Here is a 19,462-nt window from a genome sequence, read left to right on the forward strand (position 1 = left end):
CAGTCAAGGACAAGTTGCTAGATGGGAAAAATTAACAGTGCTCCCCTAAATCAAACATGCATACCAAGTATTTCTCCTACACACAAACTTTTATGCTCCCAGAGCATTTCACAATGCAGACACACCAAATCATCCTAGAGAACAGCCTCATTTTAATCAATTATGAAAGCTTATTTTTTCCCATAATGGGAAATACCTGCAAATCAAGTGAAATCTGTTAAAATGTTAAAATACACTGCCAACTTGCAAACAATTATCTACTTAAGCTTTTCATAAAGAAATAATTGTTACCCAAAAGGATTGTGAAATTCAGTAACTGTAGGAAGAAAATAATTCTTAGCATTTGCTTCCTCACTAATGATATGTGACAACCAGGCAGGCTTCTATTTCAAATACAATAATAATGATTACGACTTCCCCTGTAAACAAGTCACATTTTTCACAACTTCAAAATGTACTTCAATTATTATAACATTTAACAATAAAGCAACAAAAGTGGCCATCCAACAACAGATCATAATTTTAAGAGTTCAACAAGGCTAAAGGAAACTACTTTTTCAGGATAGCAATGAGGTTTCTGGGCTCTCTTTAACACTCCAAAACATGTTTAATAAGAGTGCAAGGTACAGTCCAAAACTCAGTTAGGCTGACTCATTGTAAACTCTAATCTGTTATATACATGACAACAGTTACTATCTCTCGAGACCTTTAAATGTCTGGGGGTGTTGTGACCTCTCTCTTCAAAATGCTTTCCTGCCCCAGAGAAAGGCCAATCCCACTCCCGCCCCCCCACTCCCACCACCACCACCACCACCCCCTTCCTTTTTTCCCCTTCAGACAGGACACAGTCTGGCAACTCAAGGCCTCCCATAGGCCAGACTTCCTTCTGTGCAGCCCTTTGGGTAGAACTGCTAATCCTTCTTATTAATTAACGAGATAATGGTGGTTAACTGAAAAACAATATTAATGCTAACTATCTAGGAAACTTTAACTCAAAATTATTCTAGCCTTCTGGTTGATTTTCCCAGTGTACAAAATTGTGCACTGAAAATTTCGTAACATTGTGATGCAGGATTGAGAAATTCCAGAATAACTGATTTTATATCAGACCTTAACGCATAGGTCTCCTCTTTAAAGTTTTCTCTCTCTCTCTCTCTCTTTTTAAACATGTATTCTGTTATGCATTTCTAACTAGAGAGGAAAAATGAAGTCCTCTCAAAATGTTACTATAAAATTTGCAAGAGTGTAAAGTGAGGGAACTGGAAATTGCATAACAAATAAGCAGAGATGCGACTGAGAGCAACAGTCAGTTATAATGAATGCATTACATATCATTACGTTAGGTTTGTCCTCCACACTTGTCATAGCACACCCTGCATCCTATAGGACACTTATATCCCAGGAAGGTGTGTTGTGCAAGGCTTGCCTGGTTTTTGTTTGGTTTTGTTTTTGCTTTGCTTTCATGAATGCAATAACAAAGACAATATGGGGAATAGGTACCACCTGCCCAAGAATCATTGGACATCTTTAATATCTTTGGGAAAATAGATACCATTTAGAGCTATTTTTTCTTTAATCTGTCACAATTTTTTTAGACAAAACCTAAAAAAAGGAAGAGTTTTATATTAGCTAAGATTTGCTGCAGCAAACAAGCAAGCAGCTTTCATTCAGGGATTGTCAAAAACTTTCCAGTGTGCCCACTGCAATGCGGATGCCAACCAACGAATCAAAGGCATTCAGCAACTAGACAAAGAGGGTCTGATGCCAACCTCGGTGCCACTGGCAACCATTATTGGCATCAAACACAGTGTCTGCCTTTTTTTTCCCCCTCGCCTGGCACTTCACAAACAAAATGGCGGTTCTTGTAGCAACGAAACAGCCGAAGCGCAGCCCCTGAATCAATAACATCAAATGATTTTATGGATTTAAACGCAGTTACTCCCAAATGATGTGTACATTTGAGGTGAAGTGCAGGGGGTCATTGAATTTTATAAACAACTATACTGAACATCAGCCTTTGCTAATATAAGGAAATAGCAAAATGGACTGAATTGCGGTCAACCAGACTATATGCATAGTAGCCGAATAACAAAGAGATTAAGCTTTAAAGAAAATACTGCCTCATGGCCATGTAATGCAAAAGTCTAATGAACTATGTATCAAAAATGATCTCAAAAAGCATAAATGTTTCCCCAAACCATATCAGATGCAGATGTAGCACTATAGCTTGTGTCAAAGCTCTAGTAACTCTTCCCACATTTCAGAAAGATGAGGCTGCTGGGCATGAAGAAGGAAAAAAAAGTGTGGGTCGAACCAAAAGAGAAAGAGGGAAAAAGAAAAGCATAGAAAGTTGGTCAACAATGAAACTTTAGTACATGATGGTCTTTATTTCATCTTCCAGAAGAGATGAAGTACGTGATCTTGTATAAATAACCAAGAGGACTATTGACATTTCTAGATCTGGAAATTGTCAATATATTGTAACATCACTCCACACTGCAATGCGGATGCCAACTAACAAATCACAGGCATCCTGAGCTAAACAAAGAGGGTCTGATGCCAATCCTGGTGCCAGTGGCAACCATCTTTGGCATTCTCTCTGTTCTTTCTCATGTTTTTCTCCCAGTCATTTAGAAGTGGGGAGAGAGAAAAAGGGGGAAATGTAATTTTGTTGCTCTTTCTGTTGCAAACATTACATTTCTCTTTTCTGATTTTTTCTTTCATGTTTTCATTCATACTTCTTTACCTGATTTATAAAACAGACTTAGGTGAGTTACCATGTCCTTAGAAGAGAAATAAAAAGTCATCACTCACAATATGCAGCCCTCTGACTGACTAGAGAATTATCTTTTAAAATCTGCCTTCTTTAATCAATTGCACTACAAAATGACATAACTAACCTACACTTGACAAGGAAAAATATATAAATTTTGAAAAGAGGAAAACACAAAAGCATCCTGACGTGAGTTTTCCAAAGGAAGAACCAACAGATGCTAAGAGAAGATGATGCACTGGCAGGTAGCAGAGGATACAAGTTAGATGCACAAGATAAAATAATGAAAAGTTCTTACAATAGAGATAGTTGAACCAACAACAACAAAATAAATGTTTTATCTAAAAACATGGTCTCTAAGAGTTGCTTAAAACTTTTTGATTATCATGACCAGTGGTGAAACACGGAAGGCATTTATGCATTTTTTTCTTTTTTCAATCTATCTTTACAAATCTTTATTGTCAGTTCATCAATATTAAGAGATCTGGCTGCCTGCCCCAGGAGTAAATGTGCATGCAGGCAGGCACACCTCAAAACCTAGCCTTCAAGCAACTTAAAATGTGAGCAGTAGTGAAGTTGTTGCAAATCTTCCCTCCCTGCACTAAAAAGTTACATGACCCACTTTTTGAAATTTTACTTCCATCCTTGACTTTCACAACACAGTTAAAACTCATTTATAGTCAATCCAACACATATATACAGCCCACCTTAAAGTGTCACCTCCTAGACATCTGTCAATCAAATAATTGTCATGTGTTACTGAGTTTTATTTTAGGACACATGGGACAAAAATATTATTTTCCCCAAACCTTCATTATTTGGACTGTAATTCTTAAATGCATGGAAATATTAAAGACAATGATTCATTTTTTCAGGAACAGGTAATATTTCTAAATGGGCAATGTCCAACACCATTATTTAAAATCAGACTAAAAATTCTAAAATGACACTTAAGCTTATCTCCAAAGCTACAAGAAAATCAAGCCAAAAAGCACATAGTGAGTACCTAGAATTCAGAGTCAAAAAAGTAATTTTGATTTTTTTGAATAATAAAACTCATAGCAATGTATTAAGTCTCACATTTATATAATGAACATCAGATAACAGTCTGTCACCTGGCTATCTGCAGGCCATTTCTCTTCCCATCAGGCCAAGTTTGGAAATGACCCACCATCTGTGACAGCTCAAACTTCAGTCTACTTTTGGTATGCTGCTTTGTAAAATGATTGTTTTACTATGGATTGTTGCTAATGCAAGGACATCTATATCTTGATGCATTTATTTGAAGAAAAGAAATTCTTACCTACTTAAGGAAAATATATTAAGAAAAATAAAAATAAACATTTCATTAACTGAAGTATTCAGTAATAACATCATCTTTTTTAATTATTTAGGCAACATTTATACCACTCTCCTTATCAGGTATTTTAAATAATAGGTATGGTATGCGGTTTCTGTATTCTTTTTGAAATTTATTTTAAACCAGTGTAACCAGTCCACTTTCTATTTTTGTTCTGTAAGTAGCGCTGCGACTTTCCTCCTCGGTAAGTTTTATGAATTTACATACAAGTAAACTAACATTATTAAGTGTTCCCAAATAACTCTGGGAACATATTATAAATCATTTAAATAATAACTCAATTCTATTTAATCGACAGTGAATACTGCACAATCAAAAGTGATGATAGAAATATTAAAATTAAGTAAATCTAGGTCTACGTATGATATATTTTTTGATACTATCTATCTTAAGCATTTTGTAATGTAAACATTAGTTCTATTTTCAGTGCAATACCACTAAATTCATAAACAAAGTTCCTCTATCTCATTAATTAAAAAGATTAATACAAAAATTACTTAGAATGGTTTGACTATTCATAAATAAAGTTACATTTTCAAATCAGGAAAAGATTACTAGACTAGATGCAAAAATGTAGCCTACCACAGAAAGTATAGTGTAATGAACTATATTTGTTAGACTACCCTATGTCTTTGAAAAACAGTATTATTAGATACTTGAAAAAGCACCTCTTTGTAGTCTTTCTTAAGTATCCAAGCCTATCCAGGTATGAAAGCCCCGTGTCTATTTACATGGCTCGCACATGGCAGTGGACATGTGAATGAAAGCGGACACCCTACTGTACCCAGAGAGGGTGGAGGATATCTAGGGGCCTTGAGAACCATCTAACTCAAGCCAGATACTCAGTCTACAGAGGTTTGTGTGCAGTGTTTGCCGTGCTAGAAAAAAGAACAATCTGCTCCTACCTTGCTCCTGCACGTAGTATGCCAAAAACAAATCAAGTTCCTTAACTGATACTGTGATATGATGTGGCTGGACACAAAGTGCTGGGTTTGTGCAATGTGGGGATTTCATGAGCCGCTCTCCATCGGTACTTTCCAAGGGGATGCCTTTGAACAGGATCACCATGACTAGATCCAGACGCCAGACTTTGTCTGCCTGTCGCAAGCAGTCGATTCTCCTAATCTTACCCTTCTGGTCAGGATTGGATAAGACACAGCACGGGTGCTTCTTGCCAGTCACGGTGAGCACAAAGTCCTCTCGATACTCCTGGCGAATATCTTTGCGCAGTTTGGCCAGAAGCCTGGATGCCCACTTCTGTTTGATTTCAGGCTTTTCACTGAGAAGCTCATCTTTGACTGCTCTTTCTTCATCCTTTGACATTCGCTTCTCATGCTTTTTAAAGTACTTGCGTTTTCGAGCCTGCAGGTTGAACCAAGTATAGGCAATTGCACGGACATGTGGAAGAAGTGCCTCGATGAATGGGTGAAATTCATCCTGCGAAAGACAGAGGGGTGAGGAAAAGATGTGCATAGTCAGTTTAATTTTAAAAGCTCAAAAAATAAGAAAATAAGACCACAATCCGTTTCCAATTCAGTACAAAAAGTTATACATGAAAATAACATTCTTTTCTTATTTAAAATTATCAAAATAACAGGACAAGAAGAAAGTAAAGTATGCCCAGCTGTCCCCTTTCCACCAAAATTCACAGGTCACTTCTCCCTCCTATAAAGAAAATAAGGTTTATATTTTATATTACACTCTGGCCCCATCCCCCTTGTTTCCACCCCAATGCCATGCATTCTACATTCTTTAAAATATATGCAACTAACTTAGGTGCTTGGCACCTAATATAATATTTCAATATTTGATTGACCAACTAACACTATGCAGTACCATTTTACAAAGAATACAGTGAGATTTTTTTTTTTTTTTTTAATCGGAGCAGAGCTGTTCAGAAGGCAGGAGCGATGCCACAGTCCATTTCTCTTCTCTGTGGCACAGAAACACAAAGCATATAGATGCTCAGTGTAATGCCACACAGTTCCCGCTTTTGGAGCATGCTCTCAGCAAGAGGCTGCTGGTGGCACAAAGAGCATGCGCCATTAAACTTGATCCATTTTCTTATCAAACGTCCAACATTCCAACACTGAAACAGCACCATTCCAAGAGTGGTAACTAGAGAAACCGGTATACAGTGAGAGAAAGTGGGCAAAGGACATAGCTCGTCGTATCTGTGTCCTGAACAGAAGGTTTCCATACTTTGAGCAGTGCATTCTCTCCCCACACTACCAACGCCAGCTCCCAACAGACACACATTTGCACTCTTGTGCTTTCTCACATACACTCTTGCATTTTTAAATAGAAGTTTTCAAACTTGAAAACAAAAATTACATGAATGTTCTTCCAGCAGCTTCCCTATAGAATATGCAGCCCCACAGAGTCCATTAATTTGTTCACCAATCACATGAGTATAGCAATTATTCTAAACCTCTTAAAAATCAATCTGAGGTGAACAATGAAAAATGGCAACTTGGCACCAACTTTACATTCTTTGTGTCTCTGCATGCTGTGGTGGGGTGACACCAGGAGTGCACTGCTGGTCAGTTATTGCTTTTGTGGAATCTATACAATTCATTTGCCATGTAGATGAATTATCAGCTAGAACTGTGGGTGCATATATGCACGTGCATGTGAATTTGCAGGTACATAGATTATAGAGTACCAATCTTTTGAATTAAGTAGTTTACCTTTAGGCTCCTGCATTTTTCCTGCCTGTTTCATCCAAGCCTTTTTTTAAGGGATGGGATCAGTGAGGAATGGTGGATAATCTTTACCTACAGATATTTCAAGTCACTTCCCAGTGCAGTGAGTTTCATTACTTCCTGATTTAGGTAAAACCTGTCTTATAAGCTTAGGCCTATCACTGTTCAAAGAGAAAGAGCTTAACGTCCAGTGCATGCACACCGTATGTATGCAATAAGCCAAGATTTGAAGCAAATGAGAACTTCCACCACCACTTTTCTGATCATATTGACTATATTGTCAGCCCAACTACAAAATAACTCTCTCTGATTGTATCCCAAGTTAGAATTTACATACTCATGTTAATCACCCTGAACTATGTGGAATAAATTATGTTTAACAGAAGACTAATTCTATTAGGTAAATATGATGAAAGTACAACTAATGACTCTTTAACAAAGAAGGTGTCAAAAAAAAATCCAATATAGAGATGAATGTATTTTTAAGAAGAAATTCAAAGTTTTAATGCTACAGACTACAACATGTTAGCTGTTTGCACTTCAGATATGGAAGGAGTACGTGTCCCATCCAATCAATAATGTAGTTATCAAAAGTGTTCTAACATGGCTGTAAGTGTTCCTTCACCAGAATAAGTATGAATCAAAATTTTATAACAATACAGAATGCTGATGATTACATCACAGCATGAGGCATAACCAAATGCCATAGAGGAAATCATTAAACCGATCAGTAGTTTCCAGCAGAGATTTGAACAATTCAGTTACTATTCAAGCACGTTAAACTAGGCCATGGAAAGAGTTAAACCACAATCTGTTCTTTGTGTGGGAAGGCAGCCCTGCTCACAGCAACCACATCCCATGATAAGACCTCCCTATCTCCATACACTTTCTGATGCCATGCTTTTAGCTTTCACTGTAACTACAAAAACTTTGTTTATCCCCTTTAGGAATATATGCAAAAGGAAAGCCTGCTCAAGGAAATGTGGACTTAAATGTGCTTTGGAAACTCGCTTCCTATAATCTTTTACTGTGATTTATTGATATGACTAAAAAACACACATATATCCACCCATAAACTAAAACCTTGCGAATGTAAAGAGCACATGAGGTAGAGTGGGTGGGCTCTGCCTCACTCATTCCACCCTTGCCATGCTTTTAAAAATGTAATATTATTTTACAAATATTAAGCCATGTGGTAACACGTAAGTACTTACGTCCTTAAGTACTATGTTCAGTGACATTTCATTTTCTTATAAAGACATCAAACACAGTTTTGATTAAATTTGTTTGTTTCAATATTTGATTATAAACATAATCTATCATGCAAGAAAGCTCAAAATTTTAATGAGTTATTTTAAACAACCAAAATCCAAAATGAAGGTTGAATTTGAAAATTCTTAGCAAATGCACATAGTTTTGAAACGTTCCTTTGAGTCTGCTGTCAATGCTGCCAAATACTGTTTTAAAACATGCTTTTTTTGAGAAATAAAAGTAGCAAACTTTCTCAGGCTGCCAATTTGCCTTATGATATTGTTCAGGGTTTCACTATTATGTGAATTCAAGTGAAGCACTTATTTGACAAGGGGACATATCCTCCAAAAATGACTGTAAATTGAGGTTTGCTATAAGTCACATACATTTCTGTATTAACATGCCTAAATGTCATCTCCCAAGTGTGACTGTTTCCTAATGCTGAGTAGCACTAAAGTCTTAAAGATTATGAGTGACATGAATATGGAACATAGTAACTGTCCTGATACAAAAATGTTTTTTAAAAAGGTGATTAAGGTTTTCAAATATCCTAACTAGCAGTGGATTATTACAATAACATTAAGCAATTATAAATTTTTTTTCAAAAGCAAAACATGTAAGTGATTTAAAATCAAACTGTATACAAAAGTAATATGAAACTTTGCTCTTTCAGAATTTTTAGTAAAATGCATTGATGTTCAGCAATTCTCTTTTTAAACTTCCTTTAGTTGAACTAAATTGACAAAGTAAATAACAAAGTTACAAATTTCAGATATAAAAGTAAAGAGTCTTAATTCCACTAGGCATATTTATTTTTCTTCCATTTCCATGAAAGGAATGGATAATTAGACCAACATAGAGGTAGAAGAGTAAATACTAGGTGTTCTTGGCGCATTGCTATGTAACAATAAATCATGCAAAAAAAGTACCTAAAGAACTTAAAAGCAATGAAAGAAAAATATATTTAATGCCATCATGCCAATTGAAAGTTATATTATTAATGGTTTACATTATTTTTAAACAAATATTAAATCATATGTGATAGTTCTTAATTTTTCTTTTACATCTGATTTATACTGGTGTATAAATATTGGTTATTGATGTGCTGATTCTGTAGCATATCATTTTGCTAAACATAACATTTAATGGTAGGTCCTTTTAAATTAAGATTTTTTATAAACCCTAGATACCTTATTGCAACAACTGAGATACTTTTAAAAGTTTATAACCAATTAAGAATGATACTCTATTTTGCAATTTACATGTCCTGAGACATGCTGTGCTACATACAGCTACTAGGCTCTTGTGATACAAAACTATTGATCTGATACAAAAGTAACACTATTAATGTGGCCTCACTTTTACAATACCTACATTACCTGCAAAGTCACATGGAGCTTAGTGAAGTGAGAATTCTTAAGGTAAAATACCTTCCCTGATATAGGCCTTGTATACATAAGCCTAGATTTATATTATTAAAATAGTAGAGGATATTAGTTATCACAAGTTATTGTTGTTAAGTATGTATCTTTGAAAACTAATGTGATAGCTGAATGATTATGCTGTATATGATCCCAACATTCCATATGTCTCAATGCTGCAATATGATTTTTAACTTACACAAATTAAGATAAAACTAGTGAGTTTTCAATACATATTTGGAGGAGACTAAAAATGCAATGTAATTGCTAGCAATGTTTCTGAAAAGCTGATGCTAGAAATATAGAGAAATGCACAATTATTCAGTCTTTTACAGGTGAGAATAAGTGATGCTATACTCTGTTAGTGAAAATCTTGCTTTGATTTGTTTTACTTGATCACGGTGTAAAAATTATATCAAGTTAACATAGCTTATCAGAAAGAGAGAAAAATATATCCGGTTGATGGGTAATATTAATGGTAACTTTTACAACTAAAGGCAATTCGTTATACCTGAAACAGTTTCATCATATTTATTGGCTATTATCATTCATGGCTTTTAAAATACAAATAGCTCAGCAACTCATTTTTCCAGTTTTGTTAAATTAAAGTGCATGTTTACTTGCTGAAAATAGCCATATCTAAGTTAATCATACTCAGATGCCAAACAAAATATAAACAATAAAAAATGTGTCAGCCAAAAAGCTACAGGACTGTATCCAATCACTGAATAAGCCTTATCATTGTTTTCATCTTCATTCACAATTTATGAATGCCTCAGTCCTTTTGAATCACAATGGCTTCTAATTGTCATACAATTGAAATCTTAATTATTTGTCCATTAAAAAATGCATCATCGTGATATTAGGTATTTTTAAAATTTTAACACGCCCAAGACTGGCTGACACTTCTTTATATTATTAGTTTTTATGGCAATGTCAAAGAAAATGGTTATCAATTACCAACGGTGACACATCTTCCTAAAAGCTGAAATAAGCTACCCTATACCTTTAGAGGTTTAAAATACTGCCTCAAATGACAGTTCTGGGCCAAGACATTTTAGCTACTTTGTCAGTTGTTAGTTTCCTGGGCAGCGATGAAAACTGCCCCCAGGTAAGTCTGTTAGGTCTCGCCACTTTTCTATTTGACCGTCTGGCTTAAAGTGATACAAATCGTGTTTTTAAAAAGTATAAAACCAGTGTTTTATTTCATAACATTATTCCTAAGGTCTTAGGACAATTCTCAAAGTAGAAAAAAATGACCTTACTTTTACCAGCATTACTTAAAATGCCTTACGAGCTACGCCCAAATATCGTCAAATGAACGGGTTTCCACAAAATGAACACGTTCTAAAACTCCTTAACAATCACCAAGACCAACTAACTCGTGTCAACGTAAATACTGCCTTTGTGGTGCGGTCACTGGAAACCCCAAAGTGCAGCGGGTCACTATGGACCAGGGTTTCAGATCCCCAGATAAAGCAAAGGAATGGGTCCCCGGACCACAACCTCCGACTCGCTTCGTCGCCCGCCCACTGCCTGCAGCGGTGTCCAGCGGCGCCCACACAGACTCGAGCTACAGTCCCCTTGCCCAAGTTCACTGGCTGTTTTTAAAACCTTAGTTCCCGTAAAGTCCTCCAAAGCCCGAGTCCACCTAAGTGAGCGAGCTGCCGAGTGGGGTTGCTGGCACCCCGGGCGGGGATGCAGCACCACAAAGGGCACTTGGGGGGCCCGCACTGGGCCTCGCACTTACAGATCCCAGCCCTGCCCACCCCCGGAGGCCTTGCCCGGCCCAGCGCCCGCGCTCCGTGCCCAGGGCGCGGGGCTGGGCGCTCGCAGTGGCCGTGGGCGAGGGGCCGCTCTCCGGCTCCCACGCCGCCCCGTGACGCCTGCTGCAACTCCAGGCCACTTCTTCCAGGGACTGGGATGTGCGGAGGTTAACTCAAGCAGTTAATTGTCCGCAACAAAACAAAACAAAGGCATTTTGGGCCAGAGAGAAAGCTCGAGAAAGCGACCGAGACATGTACCTGAGTGAGACAGATGGGAGAATACATCATGACTTCGCCTTAAAACGCACTTTCCCGGAGATGCCCAAGAAAATCTTCGAGAAGCAAGAATTTCATCTACTCATTTTACAGTCATCTGAGCCCCGCGATGCGATCAGTCAGGACGGGGCTCTGCGCTGGATCACCGCAACTTCACAACAAACCCAGTCCTCCTTAAATAGCCAAAGATTCAAGTTCACTCGGCGTGCTAGATTTCCAGGGGTGAAATCCAATCTACACTTTTAACCCTCTTGCAGTCCGAGCGCGCTGGCCGTGCTTGCCGAGGCCGCCGCCGCCGCCGGTGTTGGCTGCTTTTCGCCTGGGTTTGGGGATTTGTTTTCTATTTTGCAGTTGTTGTTGTTGTTGGGGGATAGGGGGTGCGCGAAGGTTCGGTGTGGGTTGGATTGGGGTGGTGGTTGGTGGTAAAATGCTTTTTCAAAAAAGGCGGGGAGGGGGGCGCAGGAGGGCGGGTGGGCGGGAGGGAGAGCGGGGAGAATGTGTCACCGCGCTGGGAAAGTTCAAGGTTACAGCCCCAAGCACTGCGGCAGGATCCCGGAGTGGTGATCGCAGGCGAAACTTTGCCGCGAGCCGACCATGTGTGTGCGCGAGGGGCAGCGTGAGCGAGTGCGCGCGGGTGGCGGAGCGCGCGCGGGAGAGGGCCGGGGTGGGGGCGGGGTGGGGTGGGGTGGGGGAGAAGGGAGAGGCTGGGATGAGGGAGGGGGCGCGAGCGCTGATCTCCGGGGCGGAGGAGACTCGCGGCGCGTGGTCCCCGGCTGCAGCCGCCGCCGCCGCCCGCACCGGGTCTTCGGCACCCGGCCGCCCGCCCGCCCACCTCGCCCCGCGTCTGACCCGGCCGAGCGTGGAGGCTGCTGTTGCCGCCGCTGCCCAGAGCCCAGGGGTATCAAAACGATCTCCTGAAAAATTCCAAACGATAAATCCCGCTCTCCCGCTCGGCTCCAAACTCCTCTCTTTTCTGCTCTGAGCTCTTTTTTTTCCCTCCCTCTCTTGCTTTCTTTCGTTGCAAAACTTGGAAGTTGAAAAATTCACCGGTTCCACCCTCTGGACCCCGCTCGAGCTCTCTCCAAATCAGACTTAAGGATTGTTTTATTATTTAATTACACAATCATCGCTTTACTCCTCCTCCTGCAAACGCGCATTCCTTTTGCACCAGCCTCTCCACACCCCCCGCCCCCCACCTTCCTCCTCCTCCTCCTTCTTCTCCTCCTCTCCCCCCCCCCCACCTCTCCCTCATTTGTTAAAGGTATCCTACCGGTGCCACATAAACATTACTTTTTTTTTCCAAAATAGCTCTTCTTTCCGCTGCCCTCCCCACACCGGCACACACATACACACCCCCGAAAACCCGCCCTGGAAGAAGTATTTCGGTGCTCGCTGCGGACTCTTTAAGCCGCGGGAACATCCGAGTGGGAGAAGCACTGAACCGGTCTGAGCCCTAGAAAGGAACGAGTGGAAAATTCCCTCACACCCAGGCCGCCCCCGGGCCGGGGCTGGGGCGCCGACACTCGCACCCGGAGCGGGCTCAGTCCGCAGAGCCTACGGCTGCAGAGAAGAGGGGAAAGCGGAGCAGGCGGGGGCCTGAGCGAACTTGGGCCCAAGTAGTTGGGGCGCGGCGGCGCGGACCTGGGGGGCGCGGCGCCCAGCCCCCGACGGCCCCGCCCGGGGTCCGGGTTCGCGGGTAGGGAGGGGGTGCGGGGTCGTCCCGGGTCTCCCCACCACAGCCCGCGCCCGAGGCAGTAGCGGCGTGCGGCGCTTCGCCGCGGTTTGCCGCCCTCTTCGGGGGTGCCCCGTGCACGTGGCCTAGCTCTGAGCGGGAGGACCCGGCCGAGCCGCCGCCGCCTCCTGCTCCCTCCTCCTCCCAGCGCCAGGCTTCGCTCTCCTCCTCCTCCTCCTGCAGCCCCGCTGGCTGGCTCCCAATCCCCACCCCCCGGGGCCCGGGGCGCCGGCGGAAAGCGTCTCCCTACCCGCCCGGGTGCAAGCGGGGCGGGGCCGCGGCGCGCCCGGGGCTGCGGGGCGGGCGGGCCGGCGGACGCGCGCGCGCGCGCGCGCGCGCGCGCGCAGGGTGCGTGTGCCGCTGCAGCCCTCCAGAGGCGGCCGGCCCGGAGCCGCTCCGCGCCCGCGCCGGCTCCCCACCGCGGCGCTGCCCCGCCCCCACCCCGCCGCCAGTGGAGGCTCCGAGTGAATGAACTTGATTCCGGGGATTTTGAAGGAGGCAGTTCGCCTTGCACCCTTTCTGCAACCCCCCCCAACACACACATACACACACCGCCCCCCCAAATCCGGTTTTCTGCTTGGGGTGGATGGGGAAGAGGTGGAAGCAAAGGCCGCCCAGACAATGGAGGGAGGAAAAGTGAGCCCCTGGGGCTCCGAGTCTACCTAGCTGGGGGCTACGGGGGCGCTGGGGCTACCGGGGCCTGGCGGGCCTATCCCCAGGGAGGGGCCGCCCCGCTTCCACGGGTACTGCTGGGGCGTTTTGAGGCTCGCCCCCGATTGCCCTGTCCTTTTTCCACCGCTTCCCAGCTCTTGATTTGCCCCCTCAACTTTAGCCCCTCACACTCCCTCTGGTTTCTGCCCACCGTCCCCTCTTCCTTCCCCCAGCGGACCTAGAGGAACCAGTGACTTTTTCCTTCACCAAGCGGGAGTTATCCACATCAAGCATTTCACAACGACACATCAAGAAAAGTAGGCAGGTTCAAGTCAACCATGAAATGGTCACTTTTTAACCCCGTCCTGTCCTCATTAGGGAAATGCTCAAACACAGTCCGTTTTCAAAGAGCGCTCTTAATGAGGCGAGCTTGCCAAGTTTACCAGCTGCAGCCCCCGTAAAGCCAGAGCCCAAAGAAGAAAGGCGCTGGGGGGTGGGGAGTTCGGGAGGCCGGGGAGGGGGTGCTGCTGGGGCTGGGGAAACAGGTAAAGTCGAGGAAATCGCGCGGACCCCTGCGAGTTAACCCTTTCGGCCACACGCTCTGGGAGCGGCCTCCCTGCGGTCCCCGCCCCTGCCCCGGCAAATCCTGGAGTCAGCGTTCCGACAACGTTAGTTTCCTTTGTGCGGGTCATTTCTTCTTTTTGAAATGCTGGGATTATTTTGGCAGTCTTTATGGATGAAAGAAATGAGGTGACAGGTTAATCCAGCAAATACTCATTTATCTCAGAAATTTTAGGCAACCTCATCTTACACACACACAAACCACCAGCACGAAAGCATCACTTTGTATTGCACATTACACTGCATCCCTTTTCTCACCCTCACCAGATTCTGAGGGGAGGAGGCGGGGAAGCTCTACTGATAATACCAGCTTTAACTACTGGAGTTTCCCTTTGAACAAATATTCAATTTAACTGGAGTTAATTTACCATAAAAGACATTCCCCTTGGCAGGAATGCACTAATGTCCTTGAACACACCTCTTTCAATGCCTGGACTCTCACAGAAGCCATTATTTCGGGGTCTCTTTAAAAATCGAGCGCCCATCTCTCCTTCTCTCCCTCCCTCCCTTCTTCCCTCCCTCCTCACCACACCACCCCCAGTGAAATCCTGGCACCCAGAGAGCACTCCTTTCAGCCTGAGAGCCCAGAACCAGCCGTTGTCCCCTGGCAAAAAGAGGCCCAGTGCTGAGCCCTGGGCAACTGTCTCCCGACATCGCCACCCCTCCTCCCTTTATTAGTTTCCCTTCCCAACAGAAACCATCTCCTTCTGCCACCAAAACTAGGTTGCATCCAAAAGTTTTTCACAAGCTTAAAAAAGAAAGAGGAAAAATTGACAAGTATTACACAGAAGAGCCCACAAAAGCTTCAGCAACACCAGGGGCGAAGAAGCAGCGTCAGATCCAGGTAAGTCCCCAGAGAAGTGAAGATGTCTGGGGCCTCCCAGGCCCATCACTTAGGGGTTCAGATCTCTTTCCATTGCCCCACGTTTAAGGGTGCTTATGGCTGGTTGCACTTTGATGACCATGGAGGATGCTTGATAGTTTTTGCTTTTGATTTGTCTCCCAGAAAAAAGACAATGAGATGGGAGTATGGTGAGGCGAGGAAAACCAAAAAGGAATGAAGAGTGAGCAACAGAGACTCCCTGAAAAAGGTTTATGGGGGTGCTCAGTTTCTATGGCTTTGACTGTCTTCTCAGGCCTTGCAGCTATGTGGAGAATGGCTGACACCCCCCCCCAAAACACTGCTTCTTGTCCAGCCAATGCCAAGGTCATTGCAGGCCTTCCCTGGAAGAACTCTAAGGAAGGGAATCCTTTGAAAAGAGGGGCTGGTGGATTTGGTTGCATGGGATACCTGGCTTCTCTTAGCACAACACTTGTCCACCACCTTTGGTTTGAAAATCTCAATCTTTTAAATCTGAGGTAGAAGAAGGAACTGAGAAAGTGCATGTATTGTATTCACTTTCTCTTTTTTGTAGCATGTCTGTGTCGTGGTATTAAGAGTGGAAATATCTCTGAAAAGCTTCTGATAGTATCAAAGTGGGCCAAACACTTCTCAAACTTTGGTACTTACCACTCCTAAACTCCATCTCTCCCTCCTACACTGAGAGGGTTAAAAGCACTGGTGTGATAGGCCACTTTCATTCACCCCAAAACCTGGCTAAGGAGGTAAAGTGAATGATTCTCTCAGCAACAGGAAACTCTGTTATTTCATTATTCTTAAAGATCTCCTCACTAGATCTCCTTGCTACCTTATAAGGGGGGAAAAAGTTTCCTTTCTAACAGAAAGTTTATTGATTTCTAAATAGAATGCCAGTGCTTCAGCTCACTGGATTTTTCAAAACCCAGTTGTATATTTGAAATAAGCAATGCTACCACATTTGAGCCTTTCACTACAGATCTCCAGAGAGGAGCTTGACATTTCAAGTATCTAATATTGTTTTTCTTTTAACCATTGCCTTCCTAAAGAAACTGCAGCGACAGGTTGCAAATCCTGGGCAGTTTCATGAAAGATTTCTTGGAGCTTAACAAAGCTGTCATTTCCAATACACCCGATGACTTTTTTTTTTTAGCTCTTGCATGTGATTTGCAAGAAGGTTCAACAGTTCCACACACCCTGGCTGCATGGCCAATACCAATATTTAAAAACTTAATATGAAAGAGACAGATGACCTCCTGACCCCAGAAAGCAGGCCTGCAAAACTGCAAGTATCTACTGCACCAAGCCCAGGGATGTTTCCTTTTTCCAAATGAACCATAAAAATCATACATGTGTAGTCTGGAAAACACAAATTTATATCCAATAAGGAGAAACACCAAAAATCCACTCATAAATGCAGATATAAACAACCAACAAATATTGAAAGTGCCTGTACTTGATGAGAACTGCAAAATCAATTTAACCAGCTCAGGTAATCAAATTACTCAGCTCTTAAACTACTCCTGAGTACTACTACTACTGTCTACTACTCTTAAACAAAAAACAAAATCATACCCAGCCCTTAAAGTACTACTGTCAAATTAGGGTAGTAATTTTTTCCCCACCAGAGAATTCACAACTGGTTAGTTTCCCCACCCCCATTGCTAGCCCTTTGCCTTTCACTGAAATGAATAAACAAATATTCTTGGACCTTTTTCTCCTCCTCTGGGAGCTGTTTAGTGTCCCCTGAGGACAAAAGTAAATGAGAAAAATGACGTTGTTAATAATATCAGTTCTGAAATGCCTCTACTCCGTTTAAAAAAAAAAAAAGTGTCCCACTAAGTATGTCTATATTTCTAGCATATTTACAAGTTATAATACAGTTCTGATCTCAACACCACCTGGGCCAGATTCCTCCATTAAGGTTAGCCGGTTTTCACTTCTCAACAGAGATGAGGCCAGTTCATCAACAGAGATTCCCAACATTGGAAGACATTTGCTCCACAGATTACAGAGTCAGCAGTTGCCCTGTAACTTTTGCACGATGTATTTTAAACTTTGAAAATAGAGGTAATAGTTGCCTCGCTTCATCCACAATGTTAACAAAGGTTCCATATACTCTCTCACACAATGTCTCTTGTCTGCTGATATTGAGAGTTGCAGTTACTGCTCTTTTTCAAAACAGCTGACCTATAAAGTAAAACTATATGATCATTTTATTTCTACATGTAAACTGGCTTCTATTACCCTTATACACATGCCTTGTAACATAGGAAAACAGATAGGTTTTTAAGACAGGTATAGAAAGCTCTGTCCAAAATGGCTAAGTAGTCTTTACATTCTGTATTAAGTATAAAAAGTGCATGGCAGAACAACTCAAACTTTCTGCACCCCTTTCTCTCATTTCTTCTTTAAAAACTGCATAATAAACAACAGAATTTCAAAATCAAAACAATGCATAACAACAGAATTGTGCATTTTAATTTTCAAATTAAAATTTAAGAAACAATTACATAATTACAATGAAAAAATACAAACAACTGGGCCTAAACAAAATATATGTTCAGTAAACTTTATCTCTGAATGTATCTGAAATTTTAACTATACAAGCCAATGAATCTCAAAGCGGTAATATTATCAAATTGTGTAATGTCAAAAACTCCAAAAACAAAGTTACAGATGTTCGTGACATCACATTCACTCAAAATTATGCTGCTGTTCAGTCTGACCATATTAAAATTAAATGGATGCCTATGTCTGCTAAAGAATAAAAATTTATTTTGGACCTCAAACAATGAAACTGTCACCATTTATTATATGGAACACTCAGCTAATCAATTTCCTATTAAAATAGCTTTCAACAATACTTGGCTTTAAAATTCATCAGGGCCAGTAAAAACGTTTTCCCAGTGCACAAGAATGCAGTCCCAACCACCGATGATAATTACCGTTCTAATAATTTTATTGCCCAAGCACTTTTTCCTGTGTTCCTCATCACTTAGGCAGGAATCTGTAGTATATTGCATCAGTGAGTTGGAGTGCTTGACCTTTGCCCACATATGATTTAAGAGGGACTTTTCAGCGCTAGAGCTTTCTCCATCTCTCATACCATTAAATGAAAACATCAAACCTCAAATGTAAAACTGGAAACCACAGCGTTTTGTGTTTCACAAACTCTTTGCAGTTTTTACTTAGGATGCTTAAAGGTCAGTTTCTTTGACTCACAATGCTTTTCTTCATATCGTAAATGCACTGGAAAGTCACACTAATTCTGATTTTGATTAAATCTTGAACTCCTTAGTCATATACACACATACACTCTGCTTATTTACACGTGCATTCTTTTCTAACCACATAAGCATGCGTATGTGACTTTCTGGACTTATTCCATTTTAGGGCTGATTTAAATGTCTGTTCAAGTGTGGGATCAAAAGTTAACTTTTTCCCACCTATTGGAAGTTAAAGTTACAAGGATGGTGCTACAAGATCCATTCAAAGAAAGTCAGAGTTAATCTTGTGTATTTTGGCGCCTTTTCCCTGCCAGCTACTGTACTTGGGGGGGGAGGGGGATACTTGGAGATCTTGTCTGTCCCGTCTCAAGTTCAATGGCAGTTCTTCCAACCCGAGCAGAAGATGGCCATGTTCACAGCCCTAATAATAATTCTGATCACGCCACTTCAGCATCTTGTGTCAAAGTCGAAACTGGCTTCCCCGCCCCCTTCAACCTGAAGGCTGCCAAGTCCTCACACACTTCACATTCAACCACAACTTAATGGATGGGATATTGTGCATTAAAATGTGTCCCAGACGTATTGGCAAAAAGAGGACACGGGGAACGAGAGATAGAGACACACACAGACTTAGGCAGAGGAAAAAAATCTGCAGCAAAAATAGCGGGGTTGCAGGGGGAAGTATTAACAGGAGTGGAAAGAAATCCATCATAATCTGTTGTAAAAAGTTGGTGGGGGGTGCGGAAGAAAGGCTAACAATACGATGCCACAAATTCAGGGATGAGGGGATGGGAATTAGGACTAAACTTTAGAAGGAATA

The 19,462-nt window shown here is 42.0% G+C and overlaps 1 protein-coding gene across 14 annotated transcripts in view; it reads right to left on the reverse strand.

Annotated features, from left to right (window-relative positions):
- NFIB (nuclear factor I B) overlaps window positions 1–19,462 on the reverse strand; it is a 241,872-nt gene that overhangs the window by 221,325 nt on the left and 1,085 nt on the right. For 5 of the 14 annotated variants that reach the window (XM_030919684.1, XM_010354677.2, XM_010354676.2 and 2 more), the window contains exons 1-2: window positions 11,535–11,977; window positions 5,039–5,570 (exon numbers count right to left, since the gene is read on the reverse strand). In XM_030919684.1, the coding sequence (XP_030775544.1) occupies window positions 5,039–5,570; window positions 11,535–11,564 (562 nt within the window). In that variant the 5' untranslated portion in view covers window positions 11,565–11,977. Of the gene's footprint in view, window positions 1–5,038; window positions 5,571–11,534; window positions 12,181–19,462 lie in introns of those variants that run through there. The other 9 variants (XM_030919688.1, XM_030919685.1, XM_030919683.1 and 6 more) reach the window with 4 other exon arrangements.

The sequence above is a fragment of the Rhinopithecus roxellana genome, chromosome 16, assembly GCF_007565055.1.
Source record: "Rhinopithecus roxellana isolate Shanxi Qingling chromosome 16, ASM756505v1, whole genome shotgun sequence".
NCBI classification, from domain to species: Eukaryota; Metazoa; Chordata; class Mammalia; order Primates; family Cercopithecidae; genus Rhinopithecus; species Rhinopithecus roxellana.